The 17,967-nt window shown below is 43.4% G+C and overlaps 1 protein-coding gene across 7 annotated transcripts in view; it reads right to left on the reverse strand.

The window, feature by feature from the left end:
• The window catches only part of PGPEP1L (pyroglutamyl-peptidase I like), a 74,247-nt gene extending 60,371 nt beyond the window's left edge, over positions 1–13,876 (reverse strand). Inside the window, exons 1-2 of one of the 7 annotated variants that reach the window (XM_070358356.1) lie at positions 13,616–13,876; positions 7,478–7,530 (exon numbers count right to left, since the gene is read on the reverse strand). In XM_070358356.1, the coding sequence (XP_070214457.1) occupies positions 7,478–7,530; positions 13,616–13,649 (87 nt within the window). In that variant the 5' untranslated portion in view covers positions 13,650–13,876. The other 6 variants (XM_070358359.1, XM_070358357.1, XM_070358358.1 and 3 more) reach the window with 6 other exon arrangements.
• Between the last annotated feature and the right edge of the window lie 4,091 nt (positions 13,877–17,967).

A 17,967-nucleotide genomic window follows, 5' to 3' on the forward strand; every position in this document is an offset into this window, starting at 1 on the left:
TTCCCAGCATCAGGGTCTTTTCCAATGAGTCAGTTCTTCGCTTCAGGTGGCCAGAGTACTGGAGTTTCAACTTCAACATCAGTCCTTCCAGTGAATATTCAGGACTGATCTCTTTTAGGATGGACGGGTTGGATCTCCTTGCAGTCCAAGGGACTCTCAAGAGTCTTCTCCAACACCACAGTTCAAAAGTGTCAATTCTTCAGTGCTCAGCTTTCTTTATAGTCCAACTCTCAAATCCGTACATGACTACGGGAAAAACCATAGCTTTGACTAGACAGACCTTTGTCGGCAAAGTAATGTCTCTGCTTTTTACTATGCTGTCTAGGTTGGTCATAGCTTTTCTTCCAGGTAGCACATGTCTTCTAATGTCATGGCTGCAGTCACCATCTGCAGTGATTCTGGAGCCCCCCAAATTAAGTCTGTCACCATTTCCATTGTTTCCCCATCTATTTGCCATAAAGTGATGGGACCAGATGCCATGATCTTAGTTTTCTGAAAGTTGAGTTTTAAGCCAACTTTTCCACTCTCCTCTTTCACTTTCATCAAGAGGCTCTAGTTCTTCTTCGCTTTCTGCCATAAGGGTGGTGTCATCTGTGTATCTGAAGTTATTGGATATTTTTCCTGGCAATCATCTTGATTTCAGTTTGTGCTTTATCCAGCCTGGCATTTCTCATGATGTATTCTGCATATAAGTTAAATAAGTAGGGTGATAATATACAGCCTTGACACACTCTTTTCCCAATTTGGAACCAGTTTATTGTTCCACGTCTGGTTCTAACTGTAGCTTCTTGACCTGCATACAGATTTCTCAGGATGCAGGTAAGGTGGTCTGGTATTCCCATCTCTTTAAGAATTTTCCACAGTTTCTTGTGATCCACACAGTCAAAGGCTTTGGCATCAATAAAGCAGAAGTAGATGTTTTTCTGGAACTCTCTTGCTTTTTATATGATCCAATGGATGTTGGCAATTTGATCTAAGGTTCCTCTGCCTTTCCCAAATCCAGCTGGAACATCTGGAAGTACATGGCTCACGTACTGTTGAAGCTTGGCTTGGAGAATTTTGAGCATTATTTTGCTAGCGTGTGAGATGAGTGCAACTGTCTTCAAAATCAGGAACTGCATATATATATTGAACTGCGAAGAGCTGACATAATATTTTATGTATACATCAATAGCACCCCACTCCAGTACTCTTGCCTGGAAAATCCCATGGACGGAGGAGCCTGGTAGGCTGCAGTCCATGGGGTCGCTAGGAGTCGGACATGACTGAGCGACTTCACTTTCACTTTTCATGCATTGGAGAAGGAAATGGCAACCCACTCCAGTGTTCTTGCCTGGAGAATCCCAGGGACGGGGGAGCCTGGTGGGCTGCTGTCTATGGGGTCGCACAGAGTCAGACACGACTGAAGTGACTTAGCAGCAGCAGCAACATTATTATTTCTTTGGCCTTCCTCTGATTGGGGTGACCCATAAAATTAGGGTCTTGGTGGAAGGCAGGGCCCAGCTCCCCTCACAAATGCTGGAAAGATCAATCTCATTGAGGCCAGATGGACTCACCTTTGACTTCAAATCAGCAAATCTCTCTGATAGAAGAAACTTCCAGCTTCCCAGGGCAACAATAATGCCAGTGGGAGTATGCAGCAGCCAGTGTCATCGGGACAAGCTATAATAATTAGTATTCAGCAGATTTTCTATGGGTGATTTTTGGCCCCTTTGATTAAAGTTTTATTCATTTTCCATATTCTGTTTTGTTTCTGTGTTCTCTTGAAAGTCACAATTTTTTCTAATCTTCATAGTTATTCTTGAAATTTTGCCATATATATGTATATACAATGCATATACATATATATACATACACACATACAATGCAATTCAATGCAATCCCAATCAAATTATAAATATATATATGAATTTATTCCAAATATAGTAGGATTTTTCAATGTCTGCAAATCAATCAATGTGATATTCCACATTAACAAATTGAAGAATAAAAACCATATGATGATCTCAGTAGATGTAGAATACACTTTTGATAAAATTCAACATCAATTTATAAAAATTATCTAGAGCGTGGGCAGAGAGGGAGCATACCTCAACATAATAAAGGTCATGTATGACAAACCTACAACTAACATCATACTCAATGGTGAAAAGCTAAAAACAATTCCATCTACCACCACATCAAAAAGAATAAAACTATCTAAGGTGGCAAAAGACCTATACTCAGAAAACTATAAGATGGTGATTAAAGAAACTGAAGATGACCCAACCAGATGGAAAGACATGCCATGTTCTTGAGTTGGAAGAAACAATATTGTTAAAATGACTATTCTGCCCAAAGCAATCTAGATTCAATGCAATCCCTATCCAATTACCAAGGGCATTTTTCACCAAACCAGAACAACAACAACAAAATTTTTTTAATTGTATGAAAACACAAAAGACCCTCAATAGTCAAAACAATCTTGAGAAAGAAGACTGGAGCTGGAGTCATCACACATTTTGATTTCAGACTACACTATAAACATAGTAATCAAAACAGTGTATGGTCCTGGCGCAAAAACAGACACATTGATCAAGGGAACAAGACAGAAATCCCAGAAGTAATGTCTGCACTTGTGGTCAATCAATCTATGACAAAGGAGGCAAGAATATACAATGGAGAAAAGACAATCTCTTCCATAAGTGATACTGGGAAGATTTGACAGCTACACATGAAACAGGGAAATTAGAATAGTCTCTAATATCATACACAAAAATAAAATGAAAATTGATTAAAGATCAATTTTATATTGTAAGATCAGATACTATAAAACTCCTAGAGGAAAACATAAGCAGAAAACTTTGATATAAATTGCACCAATTTTCTTTTTGAATTCATCTCATAATGTTAATAAAATAAATAAATGACTAGCTAAACTTAAAAGCTTTTGCACAGCAAAGGAAATCATAAACAAAATGAAAAGACAGACTACAGAATAGGAGAAAATATTTGTAAATGATGCAACCAACAAGGGATTAATTTCCAAATTATGCAAACAGCTCATTATAAAACAAAAAATAACTCAATCAAGAAATGGGCAGAAGACCTAAATAGACATTTCTCCAAAGAAGACATACAGATGGGGCCAACAGGTCCATGAACAGATGCTCCACATTGTTAATTATTAGAGAAATGCAAGTCAAAACTACAATGAGGTACCACCTCACCCCAGTCAGAATGCTCATCATAAAAAAAGTCTACAAATAATAAATGCTAGAGAGGGTATGAAGAAATGGAAAGCCTCTTCCAGTATCGGTGGGAATGTAAACTGGTGCAGCCACTATGGAGAACCATACGGAGGTTCCTTTAAAACCTAAAAATAGAGTTAACACATGATCCAGCAACCCTACTACTGGGCTTATATCTGGAAGGGACAGAAACTTTAATTCAAAAAGATACATGCACTCCAACATTCATATCAGGACTATTTATAATAACCAAGACATGGAAACAACCTAAGGGTCCATCACAGATGAATAGTAAGAAGATGTGGGAAACATACACGATGGACTATTACTCAGCCGTAAAAGAGAATCAAATAATGCCATTTGCAGAGACATTACTCTGCCAACAAAGGTCCGTCTAGTCAAAGCTATGGTTTTTCCAGTAGTCACGTATGGATGTGAGAGGCAGACCATAAAGAAAGGTGAGTGCTGAAGAATTGATGCTTTTGAACTGTGGTGTTGGAGAAGACTCTTGAGGGTCCCTCGGACTGCAAGGAGATCCAACCAGTCCATCCTAAAGGAGATCAGTCCTGGGTGTTCATTGGAAGGACTGATGCTGTAGCTGAAACTCCAATATTTTGGCCACCTGATGCGAAGAGCTGACTCATTGGAAAAGACCCTGATGCTGGGAAAGATTGGGGGCAGGAGGAGAAGGGGATGACAGCGGATGAGATGGTTGGATGGCATCACTGACTCAATGGACATGGGTTTGCGTGGACTCCAGGAGTTGGTGATGGACAGGGAGGCCTGGCGTGCTGCGGTTCATGGGGTCGCAGAGAGTCGGACACGACTGAGCGACTGAACTGAACTGATTTGCGGCAACATGGATGGAACTACAGATTATCATACTCGGTGAAGTCAGACAGAGAAAGACAAATATCATATGCTATCATTTATATGTGGAATCTAAAAAATGATACAAATGAACTCATTTATAAAATAGAAAAAATTCACAGACACAGAAAAAAAATGTATAGTTACTAAAGAGGAAAGGAGGAAGGATAAATTAGGAGTTTGGGATTAACAGATACACACTACTATATATAAAACAGATAAACAAGAGCCTACTATACAGCAGAGGAAACTATATTCAATATAATTATAATAGAAAAGAATCTGAAAAGAGTATACACACACACACACACATATATATAACTGAATATATTGCTGTATACCTGAAACTAAGACAACACTGTAAATAAACTGTACATATATATATATATATATATATACACACACAAGTCTGAATTTGATTTGACATCAGGATGCCCATCTAAGCAAGGGCCTTAGAAGACTCAATCACTCCTCTTGACTTCTATGCCTTCATTGTCCTATATTTTGGTTCAGTCCTTTATTTTTAAGCTTGAAAAAGTAAAAGTGACAGTGTTAGTCACTAGTCGTGTCCAACTCTTTGCGACCCCATGGCCCGCCAGATTCCTCTGTCCGTGGGATTTTTCAGTTAAGAATACTGGAGTAGGCAGCCATCACCTTCTTCAGGGGGTCTTCCCGACCCACGGATGGAACCCAGGTCTCCTGCACTACGGGTAGATTCTTTAACATCTGAGCCACCAGGGAAGCCCACAATCAGCCATTTATTATTGTTTTCATTACAATAATTTCACAAATATTATATATTTTTTGTGACTGGCATCTTTCACTTAGCATAATTTGAAACTGTCTTTAAGTCATCTGTTAAACTCTTCAACAGTTGTATTTTAAATTTTTATAAGCTCTGCTGCTGCTGCTGCTGCTAAGTCACTTCAGTCGTGTCCGACTCTATGCGACCCCAGAGACGGCAGCCCACCAGGCTTCCCTGTCCCTGGGATTCTCCAGGCAAGAACACTGGAGTGGGTTGCCATTTCCTTCTCCAATGCATCAAAGTGAAAAGCGAAAGTGAAGTCGCTCAGTCATTATTACTCCCTTTTTCAATTTGCCTAATCTTCTGAGAGTCTCTTTGCTAGCTTTTTGCGATTCCATCATTATTGTTTCAAACATTCCATATACAATTATGCTATTTTCTGATAATATCTGGAAGAATGATCTAGAACCTGATTCTTCAGGTTCTAAATCTGCTTTTGCTCATTCTTACTCAGGGTAGTTTGTTTCTTTGCATATTTGGTGATCTTTGATTGGAAATAAATGCTGAGCTTATTTTAGGCGGCGGCGGCAATAGTGGTTTAGTTGCTAAGTTGTATCTGACTCTTGTGACCCCATGGACTGTGGACTGCAGCCTGCCAGGCTCCTCTATCCATGGGATTTCCCAGGCAAGAATACTGGAGTGGGTTGCCATTTCCTTCTCCAGGGCATCTTCCTGACTCAGGGATCAAACCCAAGTCTCCTTCATTGAGGGAAGATTCTTTATCGACTGAGCCTCTAGAGAAGCCCCTAACTTACTTGTTTGTAGAAAATATGAGGTTTTAAAAAATCAAGAGAAATTACATATACTTTGTTGGGACTCTGGGTGCTAGAGACCACAGGATGCCCCTTCAAGGGTCCAGCTTACAGAAAGTTTTGGTTTCATTCTAACCCCCTTGCTAATGACAATATTGATAATGGCATATGCCCTTCCTGCCTTTTTTGTGTTGTGGGTGCTGATCACTCACTCCTACAGGCTGCAGCCCTGGGTATGTGTGATATATCTGTGTGATGGTATGATGTATGAGAGCTTTCCTTTACTACTGTGTGCCCAGCAAGGCACAGAAGTTCTGTCTTACCTACTTCATCTGCAAGTGAAGGGTCCTTCACAACACCTAGTTTGCCATTCTGCTTCCCCTTCCTGGAAACTCCTAGCCTGCTTCTGCTTCTGCCCTTCTGCCCTGCTTCTCCAGCTTTAATGGTGAATCTTAAATGTACCGAAAAATCTCTACCCTCATTCCATTTCCTGTGTGGATCTCCAAAGTCAGATTCCATTAGCCCACAACTGAGAAAACTGACTTGTAGAGTAGCTTCTTAGTAATAATGATATTTGTGAGCATTAGTAGTTACTCTGTCATGCTCTGAGGGCTTTACATGTATTAATTCCTATAGTCATTACAACCTTCCTATTTTACAGATAAGAAAATTGAGGCACAGAAAAGTTGAGTGACTTGCCTTGCAACTGTTGGCACAGGGAGGTGAACCCTGGCAGCCTGGCTCTTTTCCATTCTCATGACTGCAAACAGAAGGGCTAAGGACCCATTTGGGATTTAGCAGAAAAAGTCTTGTTTTTCGAGGAACTGGCTGCAAACACCCAGAAACTCATAAAGCCCTGACCTAGCCTTTCTGGCATGTTATGTGCAGCAGTGAGGCTTGGCAGTGAGCCTGGGGTTCTCTGAGTTTTTTTGCTGGGTGAAAAAAGCCCAAGTTCTAACTCAAGAGTGGAGAGTTTCCTTGACTGCATCTGTGCAGACAGGCTAGAAAATCAATGCTACAGTGGCTGACAACGCACGATTCAAGTGGTTTTGCTACATTTTCAGCTTGACTGGGAAACTCTGAGAATAGACTCAAGACTCCACCTTTGGCGTGATCCAACAGACGCATGAAATTGATGGTCAAGTGTGAATAAATAGCCGGCTATGCTCTGAGCCTCTAAGTGACACCGAGTGGGGATGGGTACAAGTGAAGCAATGGTTCAGGGAGGAGAGGTCTGCTCTACAGAGAAGACCGCTCTTCATGCCCTGAACGAGGATGCACTTTCTTCTGATTACTTTCTTAAAAATTAAGCCATGTTGTTTATAATAATAACCACATATTAAGCTCTTACGATGTGCCAAGCGCTATGCTTGATAAAGTTACCTTTATAGACTTAGAGGCTTCTTTGCTTCGCACACTTCCCTCTTTCATTCCTGAGAACCACCCTGAGGTCAGCACTAGAATTCCCCCATTTCATGAATGAGGACGCTGAGGCGGGGGGGCTGTGACTTTCCTGAGACCCCGCAGCCAGAGGTATCTTCAGTTCTCAGGGCAGCAGAGCCTGCTTGGGCCACTCCCCACCCCTCCCAGGGTGTCCGTTTAGCCTGTTTTCTTACTGCTGAGCTGGACGGGCCCCTGGGGGCAGGTGAGTCGCAGCCAAGGATGGAAGCCTAGCCGGTGTCCCAGGGCATGCAGTGTGCATGCTCTCTCCTCCCATGAGGATCTGGTCACCAAGGGGACTATACGCTGGATTTTCTTGGAACCAGAGAAGGAACCAGCTAGGCCCTGAGTTCCTGGGTCTGGGCTCGTAGGGAGTTTACCTTCACCGCTTCCCAGCTGGAATTCACCAAGTGCTGCCGGAAGGGCCCGAAACCTGGAACCAAGGACAGGCTGGTTTGCTCAGGCCAGGCTTGGGCCGAGGTGTCTGCTTCTGCGTTGCTCCCCCCACCTCCTTGGGGACTTCTTGTGGCTCCTGGGGCCATCAAGGACCAGTGGGGGCTCCATATACCCCTTTCCTGTGGAGGCTTGCAACCTTACCAATCTGGGAGTGTTTCCCAAGTCCTCTTATGTGAGGTGTTGTGGGGGAGCCCAAGAGGAATGTGGAGCTGATCCACCACTAAGTAGGAGGGCTCCAGAGGTGTGTGCACATATGTCCAGTTAAAACGCATGCTGTGTAGAGAGCCCAGAAACACACCCATGTGAGTATGCCCAGTTGTTTGTGACCAAAGTTGCAGGAGCAACTCAGTGGAGATGGAATAGCCTTTCAATAGATAGGACTGGAAAAATCGGACACTGATCAAAAAAAATGGATCCCTCAGCCTGAACTGTATACAAAAATTAATTCCACATGCATCATGGACTCATATGTAATAAGTAAAATAATAAAACTTTTGGGGGCTTAGTGGTGAAAATCTTGGGACCAAGTGTTAGGCAAAGAGTTCTTAGACTTGATACCAAGTGCATGATCCACAAAAGTAAAAAATGAGAAAGTGGACCTCATCCAAATGAAAATCTTTTGCTCTGCAAAAGATCCTGCTGAGAGGATGAAAAGACATGCTGTAGACAGCTGCAAATCATGCATCTGACAAAGGCATTGTATGCAAAATGTACGAAGAACTCTCAGAACTCAACTTTCAAAGACAGTCCAATTAGAAAAAGGGGAAAGACATGAAGAAACATTTCCCTGAAGAGGATATACAGGTGGCAAATAAGCACATGAAAAACTGCTCAACGTCATTAGCCATCAGAGAAATGCAAATTAAAGTCACAGTGAGGTGTCACTACATCTCTATCAGAGAGGCTAAGACAGAAATACCGGTAATACCAAAAGCTGACGAGGATGAACAGGAACTAGGTCACACAGACATGGTTGGTGGGAAGGTCAAATGGTATGGCCACTGGGAAATAGTTCGACAGGTTCTTTTAAAACTGAACGTGGACTTCCAAGGACTTTCTCTGCTCCATATTTACCCCAGAGAAATAAAGACTTACTTTTACACAGAAACTCGTACACAGATGTTCACTGCAGCTTTATTTGTAATAGCCCATAGCTAGAAATCACCCCAAGGTCTTTCAATGAGTAAATGGTTAAATCAGCTGGTTCATCCAGATCATAGAATACTGCTGAGCAGTGAAAATATAAAAGTGGAAGCAACCCAGGTGTCCATCGGCTGATGATGAATAAACAAAACTGGTATTAGCCATACAATGCACATCATCTGTCACTAAAAATAACTGAAGTGCTATGGCCACACGACAGCATGGATGAGCCTTGAAAACATCAGGCTCCGTGAGCGAGGTCAGTTACAAAAGTGTATCATTCCATTTACGTGAGATGTCCGCATCGGCCGCCTGTAAAGACTGAGCTTAAGTGTGTGTGTGTGTGTGTGTGTGTGTGTGTGTGTGTGTGTAGTGGGGGAGTAGGGATGAGGATCAGGAGGTCCAGTTTCTTTTCAGGGTAATGAAAACATTCTAAAATTGATTGTGGTGATAAGTGCATAACTGTGACTACACTAAAAGCCATTGAACTGTATGCTTTAAATGAGTAGATTGTATAGCATGTGAATTACATCTCAATAAAGCTACTAAAATGGCTTTAAAAATGAAGGAATTATTGGTATACACAACTTGGATGAACCTCAAGGGAATTATGCTGAATAAAAAAAAAAAGTCACTCTCAAAATGATACACATTGTATGATTCTACCTATATAATATTTGTAAATTATAATTTACATCTATAAAATTAATTATAGAGATGAAGAACAGAATAGTGGTTACCAGGAGTTAGAGACAGGGGAAACGGTGAGTGTGGTTCTAAAAGTATAATTCAAGGAAACCTTGTGATTTTGGTTCTGTTATTTATCTTGATGCTGGTGGTTACACGAAGCTAAATATGGGGTGAAACTGCATAGAGCTGTGCACATGTGTGTGCACACACACACACACACACACACACACACACATGCACACAGAGCTATACCAGGGTGAGTATCTTAGCTTTGATACTGAAAATGTTAACATTGGGGGTCTGGCTCTAGGGGACCATTCTATACATTTCTTTGCAAATTCTTGTGTATCTATAATTATTTCAAAATTTAAAAAGACATACGATTTGGTTCAGAGTTTCTCAAATGCTAATGTGCATGTATATCTTATTAAAATATAGAATCTGATCGGTCAGGTCTGGGGTGATGCTGGGGATTCTGAGTTCCTAACAAGCTCCCCAGTGGTACTAAGGCTACTGGCCCTCGCCACACTTGGACTACTAGGATCAGAACAACTAGGATCAGAATACTTCAAAGGGGGAGAGAGCGGCTGGAGTAGAGGTGGCTGGGGAAGTCTCCAGGAGGAAGTGGGGGTGAGCCAGGACTTTACTGGGGCAGAGGCAGAGGAGTTGCAGGGAGTGAGCCTGGGCGAGGAAGCCGCCGCTGGGGAGGCCTTTACACAGGGAAGGAGCGAGAGCTGGATGAGGCTTGTGGGCAGAAGGGCTTGTTCCTTGAACTGGGAACACTTATCTATGCTGTGTATGATTATGTCCTTTAACCGCAATTTATTATGATCGCTAATAAAAGGAAACTAAGTAGAATTTTGCTTTGAGGAGTACAGCAAGCCCCCTCTGGGACTAGCTTAGGAAAGGTTTTCTGCTGGCCTGGGGAGAGAGACTCCCTTCCCCTCTCACTATGGTTGCTGCTCCTTTTTATGGCATCCACACCGTCCAGTGGCCCCTCAAAGCTCAGGCCATGGCCCGACGACAGCCAGGAGTGGTTGGAGACCTCAGTGTTTGGGTTCAGGCTTCTGCTGTTGCATCTCACCTCAGCCCCACCACTTAGCAGTGGTGATCTTGAGCAAGTTACTCAGCTTTAGTGCCTTGGCTTTCTCATCTGTAAAATGGGCACTAATCATACTAATCTAATAGAGTGGTTTGCAGATTGAATAAATCAATAAGGTGGAGCATCTGCAATACTGCCTGGAGTACAGGAAGCAGTGCCAAGTGCTCACCTTCATGGTGGTTCAGGTACGTACCTCCTGGGACCGATTAAACAATGCTGAGTATGACGTGTATTAGTTCCAGAATCTAGTAGGTGCTCAGCAAATGCTAAATCCTTTTTCACCCTCTCTCCCAGTAGCATGGGATGGGCTCCAGCTAGATCCTTGGTCTGCCCTATTCTCTCTGATCATTTGATGTCACCATTTCTCAACCCCAACCCCCTACTTGGGCACTGAGCTAATCAGTCAGGGGTCCTGCCCTTTCTTTTCCATGTTGAGATTTCACCTGTAATTCAGGCCCTATTTCTCTCTCCAGAAATTGAGAGGCATGTACAGGTATGTATGTATGTGTGTGTATATGTGTGTATGTGTGTGTGTGTGTGTGTGTGTGTGTGTGTGTGTGTGTGTGGTATGGGGGGATTTATTATAAGGTATTGGCTCACATGATTATGAAGACTGAGAATTCCCCAGATCTGTCTGCCATCTGCAAGCTGCAGACCCAGGAAAGCCAGTAGAGCAAATTTCAGTCTGATGTTGAAGGCCCAAGAACCAGGAGCACCCATTTGAGGGCAGAAGAATATTGATGTATCAGTCCATGGCTTCAGACGGAGGGAACTCAACCTTCCTGGGCTTTTTATTCTATTCAGGCCCTTAATAGATTAGATGATGCTCACCCACACTGGGGAGGGCACTGCTTTCCTGAGCCCACTGATTTAAACGCTAAGCTCCTCCAGAAATACCCTCATAGACACATTCAGAAAGAATGTTTAACCAGGGGTCTGGGCACTCAGTGGCTCAGTCAGGTTGACACACAAAATTAACCATCACACGGCCCCTAGGATGGTGCCAGGAGGAGGGGCCAGCTCCCTGGGGCCTCTCCCTTCATCTCTCCTGCAGTGCGGCCCGTGTTCAGAGCTCAGTGGTTCCTGCCTGGCCCTGTAGGGAGTGTCAGCGGCTGGCAGATGGGTCTATGACTGGGGAGGGACTCACTGCAGGGTGGGGGGCAGTGGGCTGCAGGTGGAAGTGGCATTCTCTAGCTCAGCTTTACCAGGTGAGGCTTTGAATTCTAGCAATCTGATTTCTGGGATGCACTTCTCAAATCATGATTCCGAGATGGGGAGGAGCTATGATTAACTACCAATGTCTGGAACCCCGCCCCTATCCCCACCCCTGCAGAAGCCAGTTCTGGAGAAGACTGTGCCTCTGAAGTTGGGGGATCTCTGGGTATAGAGCACTCATAACTTCACTCAAAAAGGGTAAAACTTTCTCAGGGAAGAGAAAAGTTTGGGACAGGATGTCCCAGGAAATCTAGTGGTGTTTTCTGACTTTGACTGAATCCTATAGAATAAATAAGACTGAAGTGGCCAAGCAAAAAACAAAACAAAACAGGAAAATATTGAGATTAAGGAAAAACCACTGGGAAACCAAGTACCTTCTGGGATGACTGTAGGAATACTGAAAATGCAGTGACATTTTTAGTCCTCACCAAGTCACATGCTGCTTTCGAATCACATTCAGATCAGTGTATTCAGATCATCGCTTATCTGTTTTCAATTAGGCAAAACAACTCAGCAAATGAAGGTCTGAAGCTTTTGTTTTGCACGGTCAAGCCTTACACTTTACACTTGGCAAGACCTTGGGTAGAACTTGTGAAAAGTGGCTGGAGAAATCTCCTGGAATCAGAAGAGGCCCTTTGGAGGGAAGCACGCTTTCTGTCTCCCATTGTCACGGTGGGGTGCCAGTCCGAAGGCCTTGGTCTTGAGCCAGTTCTTCAGAGCTCTTGTTCCCTCACCATCTGTCTACGTGCCAATGTCCTGGCGAGATTTACATGTGAAGCAAATCCAATTAAATGAAAAGACCGCCCCTGGCAGCTCAGAGCATTTTTAATAAAGGGAGGCCACGCTCTGGAAGCCAGTGGGCATTCCCAAATCACCGCTGATGATCAGGTACCATCAAACAACCTGGAGTTTGCCAGCAAATCTCAGGCTGACAGGACAGAGGCAGGGGTCGTTGATGTGAGTCTAAGACCTTCCCTGGTGCTTCAGCATTCAGATTTCATTTGTGACAAGTATCACATTTATCAGGTTATAATGTCCTTAGGAATTCAAGGGTAATTTGAACCAATCTCTAATACCCAAAATAACACAAATGAGAACAAGGGAGAGAAAAGGTTTTCGAAAGAACTTTCTTTTTCTCAGAAGGTTAACAAGAGTTTGATTATAGTCTGAAAATATTAAGATAGGTAACGTTCAATTTCCCACACACACAGGAACCCTTGTCTCTTATTTCCTTCATCCACACAATTCAGAAAACTTCAAATATGCCAAATGTGACTGACTAAAAATAAAGAGCTGTGTGAAGAAAACAAGCCCTCCAGGGACCAGCTGTGACAATGACTGGGGGTGTCTGGGGTGGATTTCAAATGTGCTGGTAAAAGGTAGGAGTGGGTGGCTACCATTCCTTCTGGGGTTCAAAGTCTAACTGGTGGCTCTCAGAGGGTGCCGAAAGTTCCCCGAGTGGCTGGAAAGTCTCCAGTTTGCGGGGGAGCTATGTGCCCCTCTTGGGGTGGTCACTGCCCCCTTCTTTCTGGGTTCCCTGCTCCCCCTCCTTTTGCCTATTAACAGCTGCACCCCTAGTAGATGCCACAGGGGCCCCAGCCTCCGCTTCCCCACCCCCGTGGGCTGAAGGACAAAGGTCTAAGCCACATGAGGGCACCACTGTGTATGCCACTCAAGGGTTATTTGAAGTGAATGACACTGCAGAAGCAGAAACGCCTCTCCGTCCCCTCCTTGTTGTTTTTAACAGGGCATAGCAGGAAGTTAGCTCCCTCCGGAATTATTGGCACCACCAGTTGCCACTCTTCCCCCGCGCCCCCCACGAGGGAACTATTTATGACCAGGATCAGGCAAGAGCGCATTCCACGGTCAAGCTAAAGGCAGCATCAAGTGGAAAGCAGGAAAGTCGCCTTACCGGTCACCACCACGCAGCTGGACCGGGAATCCATGGAACCAGAGTGGGGAGCGCGCTTGTGCGCCTGCGCGGGTCAGAGGCAGGCCCCCGCTGGTGTTGGCCTCTGGCTTGGATGGATGGGGACAGACCACCCTGCAGCATTTGGGGGGCCCTGAAAGGCTGAAGACTCTGGGGTGGGAGGAGGGTGTAAACAATGCCTCTTGAAAGCAGACATAGCCGGCTCTGGGCACGGGGCCTGCAGCAACAGAAAGGCAGAGGGTCAGAGCGGCACCACGGTCTTTCCAGCCACCTGGTTCTGGGTCACTTTGTTGGTTGCTATGTTCAGACGCGAGTCTGGTGACCAGCTGTCCCAGTTTGCATGGGACTGGGATTGGGCGGGAGCTAAAATCTGCTGCCACCGGTTAGCCCCAGCAAGTCATGATGGCGGGGACACTTACAAGGTGTTTGTTTAGACCGCGGCTTGATAAAATATGGTAACTCTCGAAACTGATTCTGCAGAATATGTGAGAAAAAAAAAAAAAAAAAAAGAAACAGGCCAAAACCACAGATGAAGCTTATGGTTAAAAGGATGGTTGAAAGCACCTGCCGTCTATAAACTGTGCGTCCTCAGGCCAGTTAATCTCTCCCCACTCTTTTCTCCTTTCTGCGAAAAGGGGGCGGTCACAGCACCGTTTCCTGGGTAGAGAGCGCCCGGCACTGTCGCCAGCCCTCCCGCAGCCCTGGGGGCAGAGGCTCACATAGCCAGAAAGTCTGCGCCGGCTTCCCTGGCTGGGGTCTCACCAACCCCCATTCCGACTTCGATCAGCGCCCAAGAGGGCGCCAGACTAGCTTCATGCCCCGCGAAATGCTTGGGCTTGCCTCCTGGCTCTAGGGACATTCCCCTCTCCTCCTAAATTGTCCGAGTAACCAGAAGAGCTAACACCTGGGACTAGTTCCTCTATTGAAGAAGCCATGTCATGAAACATGAAACTTCTTGACCTTTCAGAATAAACTACTTAAAAAAAAAAGATAACTTTTTAAAAATTAAAAATACTTATATATATTTTTTTAACAAAAGCTTTCTAACAAGAGGTACAAAACCCATAATTCTAGGACTTCCCTGGAGGCCCAGTGGTTAAGACTCTGCCTTTCCAATGTAGGGGGTACAGGTTCAATCCTGGCTGGGGAATAAGATTTTACATGCCTGTAGTACAGCCAAAAAAAAAAATGAACAAACAAACCATAATTCTTTTTCCACATCTGAGTGAGGCCATCATAAGCTCCATCCAGGGAAAGCCAGTAAAACACCATGTCCCCCAGCATCACACTGCTTCCCCAAGTTCAGAATACTCCCTAATAGAGGGTGTGACTTTGAGGTTTCATCTTAATTGGCTCCCTGATTAAAAACAAACAAACAAAAAAAGTACACCTCCACCCCTACTTAATTGGGATCACTCCAACAAACTAGACTCCACCTGATGCCTTCCTGGGTCACTGAACCGATGGGACATTCCTTTTAATTGGCCCCTGGTGTGGGCTGCAGGCTTATTTACAGCAGACAACAGGTGGGAAGTGGCATTTGCCCCCAGGAGCCTTTCCCTGCCTGCTCTGGGAAGCTGGGGCGACCTTGTTTTGCAGGAAATACAGAGGGCTTTGCATGTCACCTTATTCTGAGATTAACACAGACACTACAAAAATCCAAGTTTAAAGTAGTAACCAATTTCTCATATTCTCACTGTTGATGTTTTATCTTCCTCCACGCCTCCCACCCCCACCTCTGATAAACGGATCCCCTGGTTCAGGTCACTCAACTAGTCCTTCTAGCAGAAGGGTTTGTCCATCACTTTTAAATGAAGAGATTAAATCACTGGAAATGCCCATATTTGTAAAGTTCATTACTGCCAAGGTCAAACTCTGATATCAACACAACTAACGAGGTCTGGGTATCTAACTTGTGTTTACCAATGTCAACTCATCATGCCTCAAAATAAACTCCTCAGCTGTTAAGACTGCCCATTTTTAACAATGCTACTTTCCTCTACTTTTCTGATAATGAGGCCGCAATTTTTATTTTCCAGGATTTGACATGAGCCATTCCTATTTCAACTGCAACTGAAATATGTCCTGGAATTTTCACTTTCCCATAATTCACTTATTTTCTTATATCCTAAAATTTTCTCTAATTTTATAATCAATAAACAAGAAAATGAGAGACATACATTTTGACTTAGCCACAGTGACATGTCTGATTGTATTCATCCCCCTTTGGGAGAAACACACACACACATTCTCACTCTCAAAAATGAGAACAATTCAGAGAAGTATGGATTTAAGGTCTGACATCTGCACTTTTTAAACTGTAAAACAAATGGTTCCCAACAGTCACCAATATCAAACACAATCTTTAGACCGATGAAATATAGTAAGCCTGAGAATGAACAAGGCAACTAAAGAGAGCTGTCTTGTTTAACAAAAAGCACAGTGATCCTCCTTACAAGTTAGATTCCCGAGAGGAAAATCCTTGTAATCATATTTGACTCTGGGATTAAGAGGACGAGGTGTGACCCTCTCTCAGTGAATGGGAAAGCAAGCAACAATATGCAGGTGTTCTCACCAGGGAGTACACGCGGGGTTGCCAAGATGACGCTATCCCAAGACCTGAAATATTTCTCACTTTGAACCAAACATACAACGCTGTGAGGTTTGTTTTAATTTTCTTATTGGCAAGTTGTGACTTCCTGCTTAAGCAAGAAGGATTTAAAAGGTTTGTTTATTGTCTCTGACACAGACAACTCTTGCAACACGTTTTGTACACTTGATATAAATGCTGCTGCTGCTGCTGCTGAGTCGCTTCAGTCGAGATGTAATCGAACTGGTCAAATTCCTCTTAGGAGGTGGAGAAAATAAATCAGCGAGAAGCACTGGTGGTTAAGATAATAATAATGTGTATATGTACCACAGCTTTCTTATCCATTCATCTGCTGATGGACATCTAGGTTGCTTCCATGTCCTGGCTACTATAAACAGTGCTGCGATGAACATTGGGGTACATGTGTCTCTTTCAGTTCTGGTTTCCTGGGTGTGTATGCCCAGCAGTGGGATTGCTGGGTCATAAGGCAGTTCTATTTCCAGTTTTGTAAGGAATCTCCACACTGTTCTCCATAGTGGCTGTACTAGTTTGCATTCCCACCAACAGTGTTAAGAGGGTTCCCTTTTTTCCACACCCTCTCCAGCATTTATTGCTTGTAGACTTTTGGATCGCAGCCATTCTGACTGGCGTGAAATGGTACCTCATTGTGGTTTTGATTTGCATTTCTCAGATAATGAGTGATGTTGAGCATCTTTTCATGTGTTTGTTAGCCATCTGTATGTCTTCTTTGGAGAAATGTCTATTTAGTTCTTTGGCCCATTTTTTGCTCAGCCATTAAAAAGAATACATTTGAATCAGTTCTAATGAGGTGGATGAAACTGGAGCCTATTATACAGAGTGAAGTAGGCCAGAAAGAAAAACACCAATGCAGTATACTAACGCATATATATGGAATTTAGAAAGATGGTAACGACAACCCTGTATGCGAGACAGAAAAAGAGACACAGATGTATAGAACAGTCTTTTGGACTCTGTGGGAGAGGGAGGAGGGGGATGATTTGGGAGAATGGCATTAAAACATGTATAATATCATATAAGAAACGAATTGCCAGTCCAAGTTCGATGCAGGATACAGGAAGCTTGGGGCTGGTGCACTGGGATGACCCAGAGGGATGGTATGGGGAGGGAGGTGGGAGGGGGTTTCAGGATGGGGAATATGTGTATACCCGTGGCGGATGCATGTTGATGTATGGCAAAATCAATACAATATTATAAAGTAAAAAAAAATAATAATAATAAAATTAAAAAAATAAACTTTTGTTTGAAGAAAAAGATAATAATAATAATAATGATAATTTAATAATAAATAATAATAACTCTCCTCTGTCAAACATCACTGCTTCCAGATCAGCTACTTACTCTACCATAAGACATAGAACTGATAGCCAAACTGCCTCTTGTCAAAGCAGTTTGAAAAATGTCACTCTTTTAAGGTAGCCTTTGGGGACTCAACCTTCCCTATCACTTTGCTTTTTCATCTTAGTCCGGTAGGGGTGGACACACAGTTTCTGTAAAGCTAGATGGTAAATATTTTAAGCTTGTGGACCACATGGTATTTCCAGCAGCCACAGATAATATTTTATGCAAATGGTGGGTGTGGCAGTATACCAATAATTATCTGTGGATGCTGAAATTTTAATGTCCGTGTGTCACAAACTGTTTTTCTCCTTTTACTTTTTTTCAGCGATTTACAGGTGTAAAAATTATTCTAGCCCACAAGCTG

The sequence above is a fragment of the Bos mutus genome, chromosome 21, assembly GCF_027580195.1.
Source record: "Bos mutus isolate GX-2022 chromosome 21, NWIPB_WYAK_1.1, whole genome shotgun sequence".
In the NCBI taxonomy this organism is placed as follows: domain Eukaryota; kingdom Metazoa; phylum Chordata; class Mammalia; order Artiodactyla; family Bovidae; genus Bos; species Bos mutus.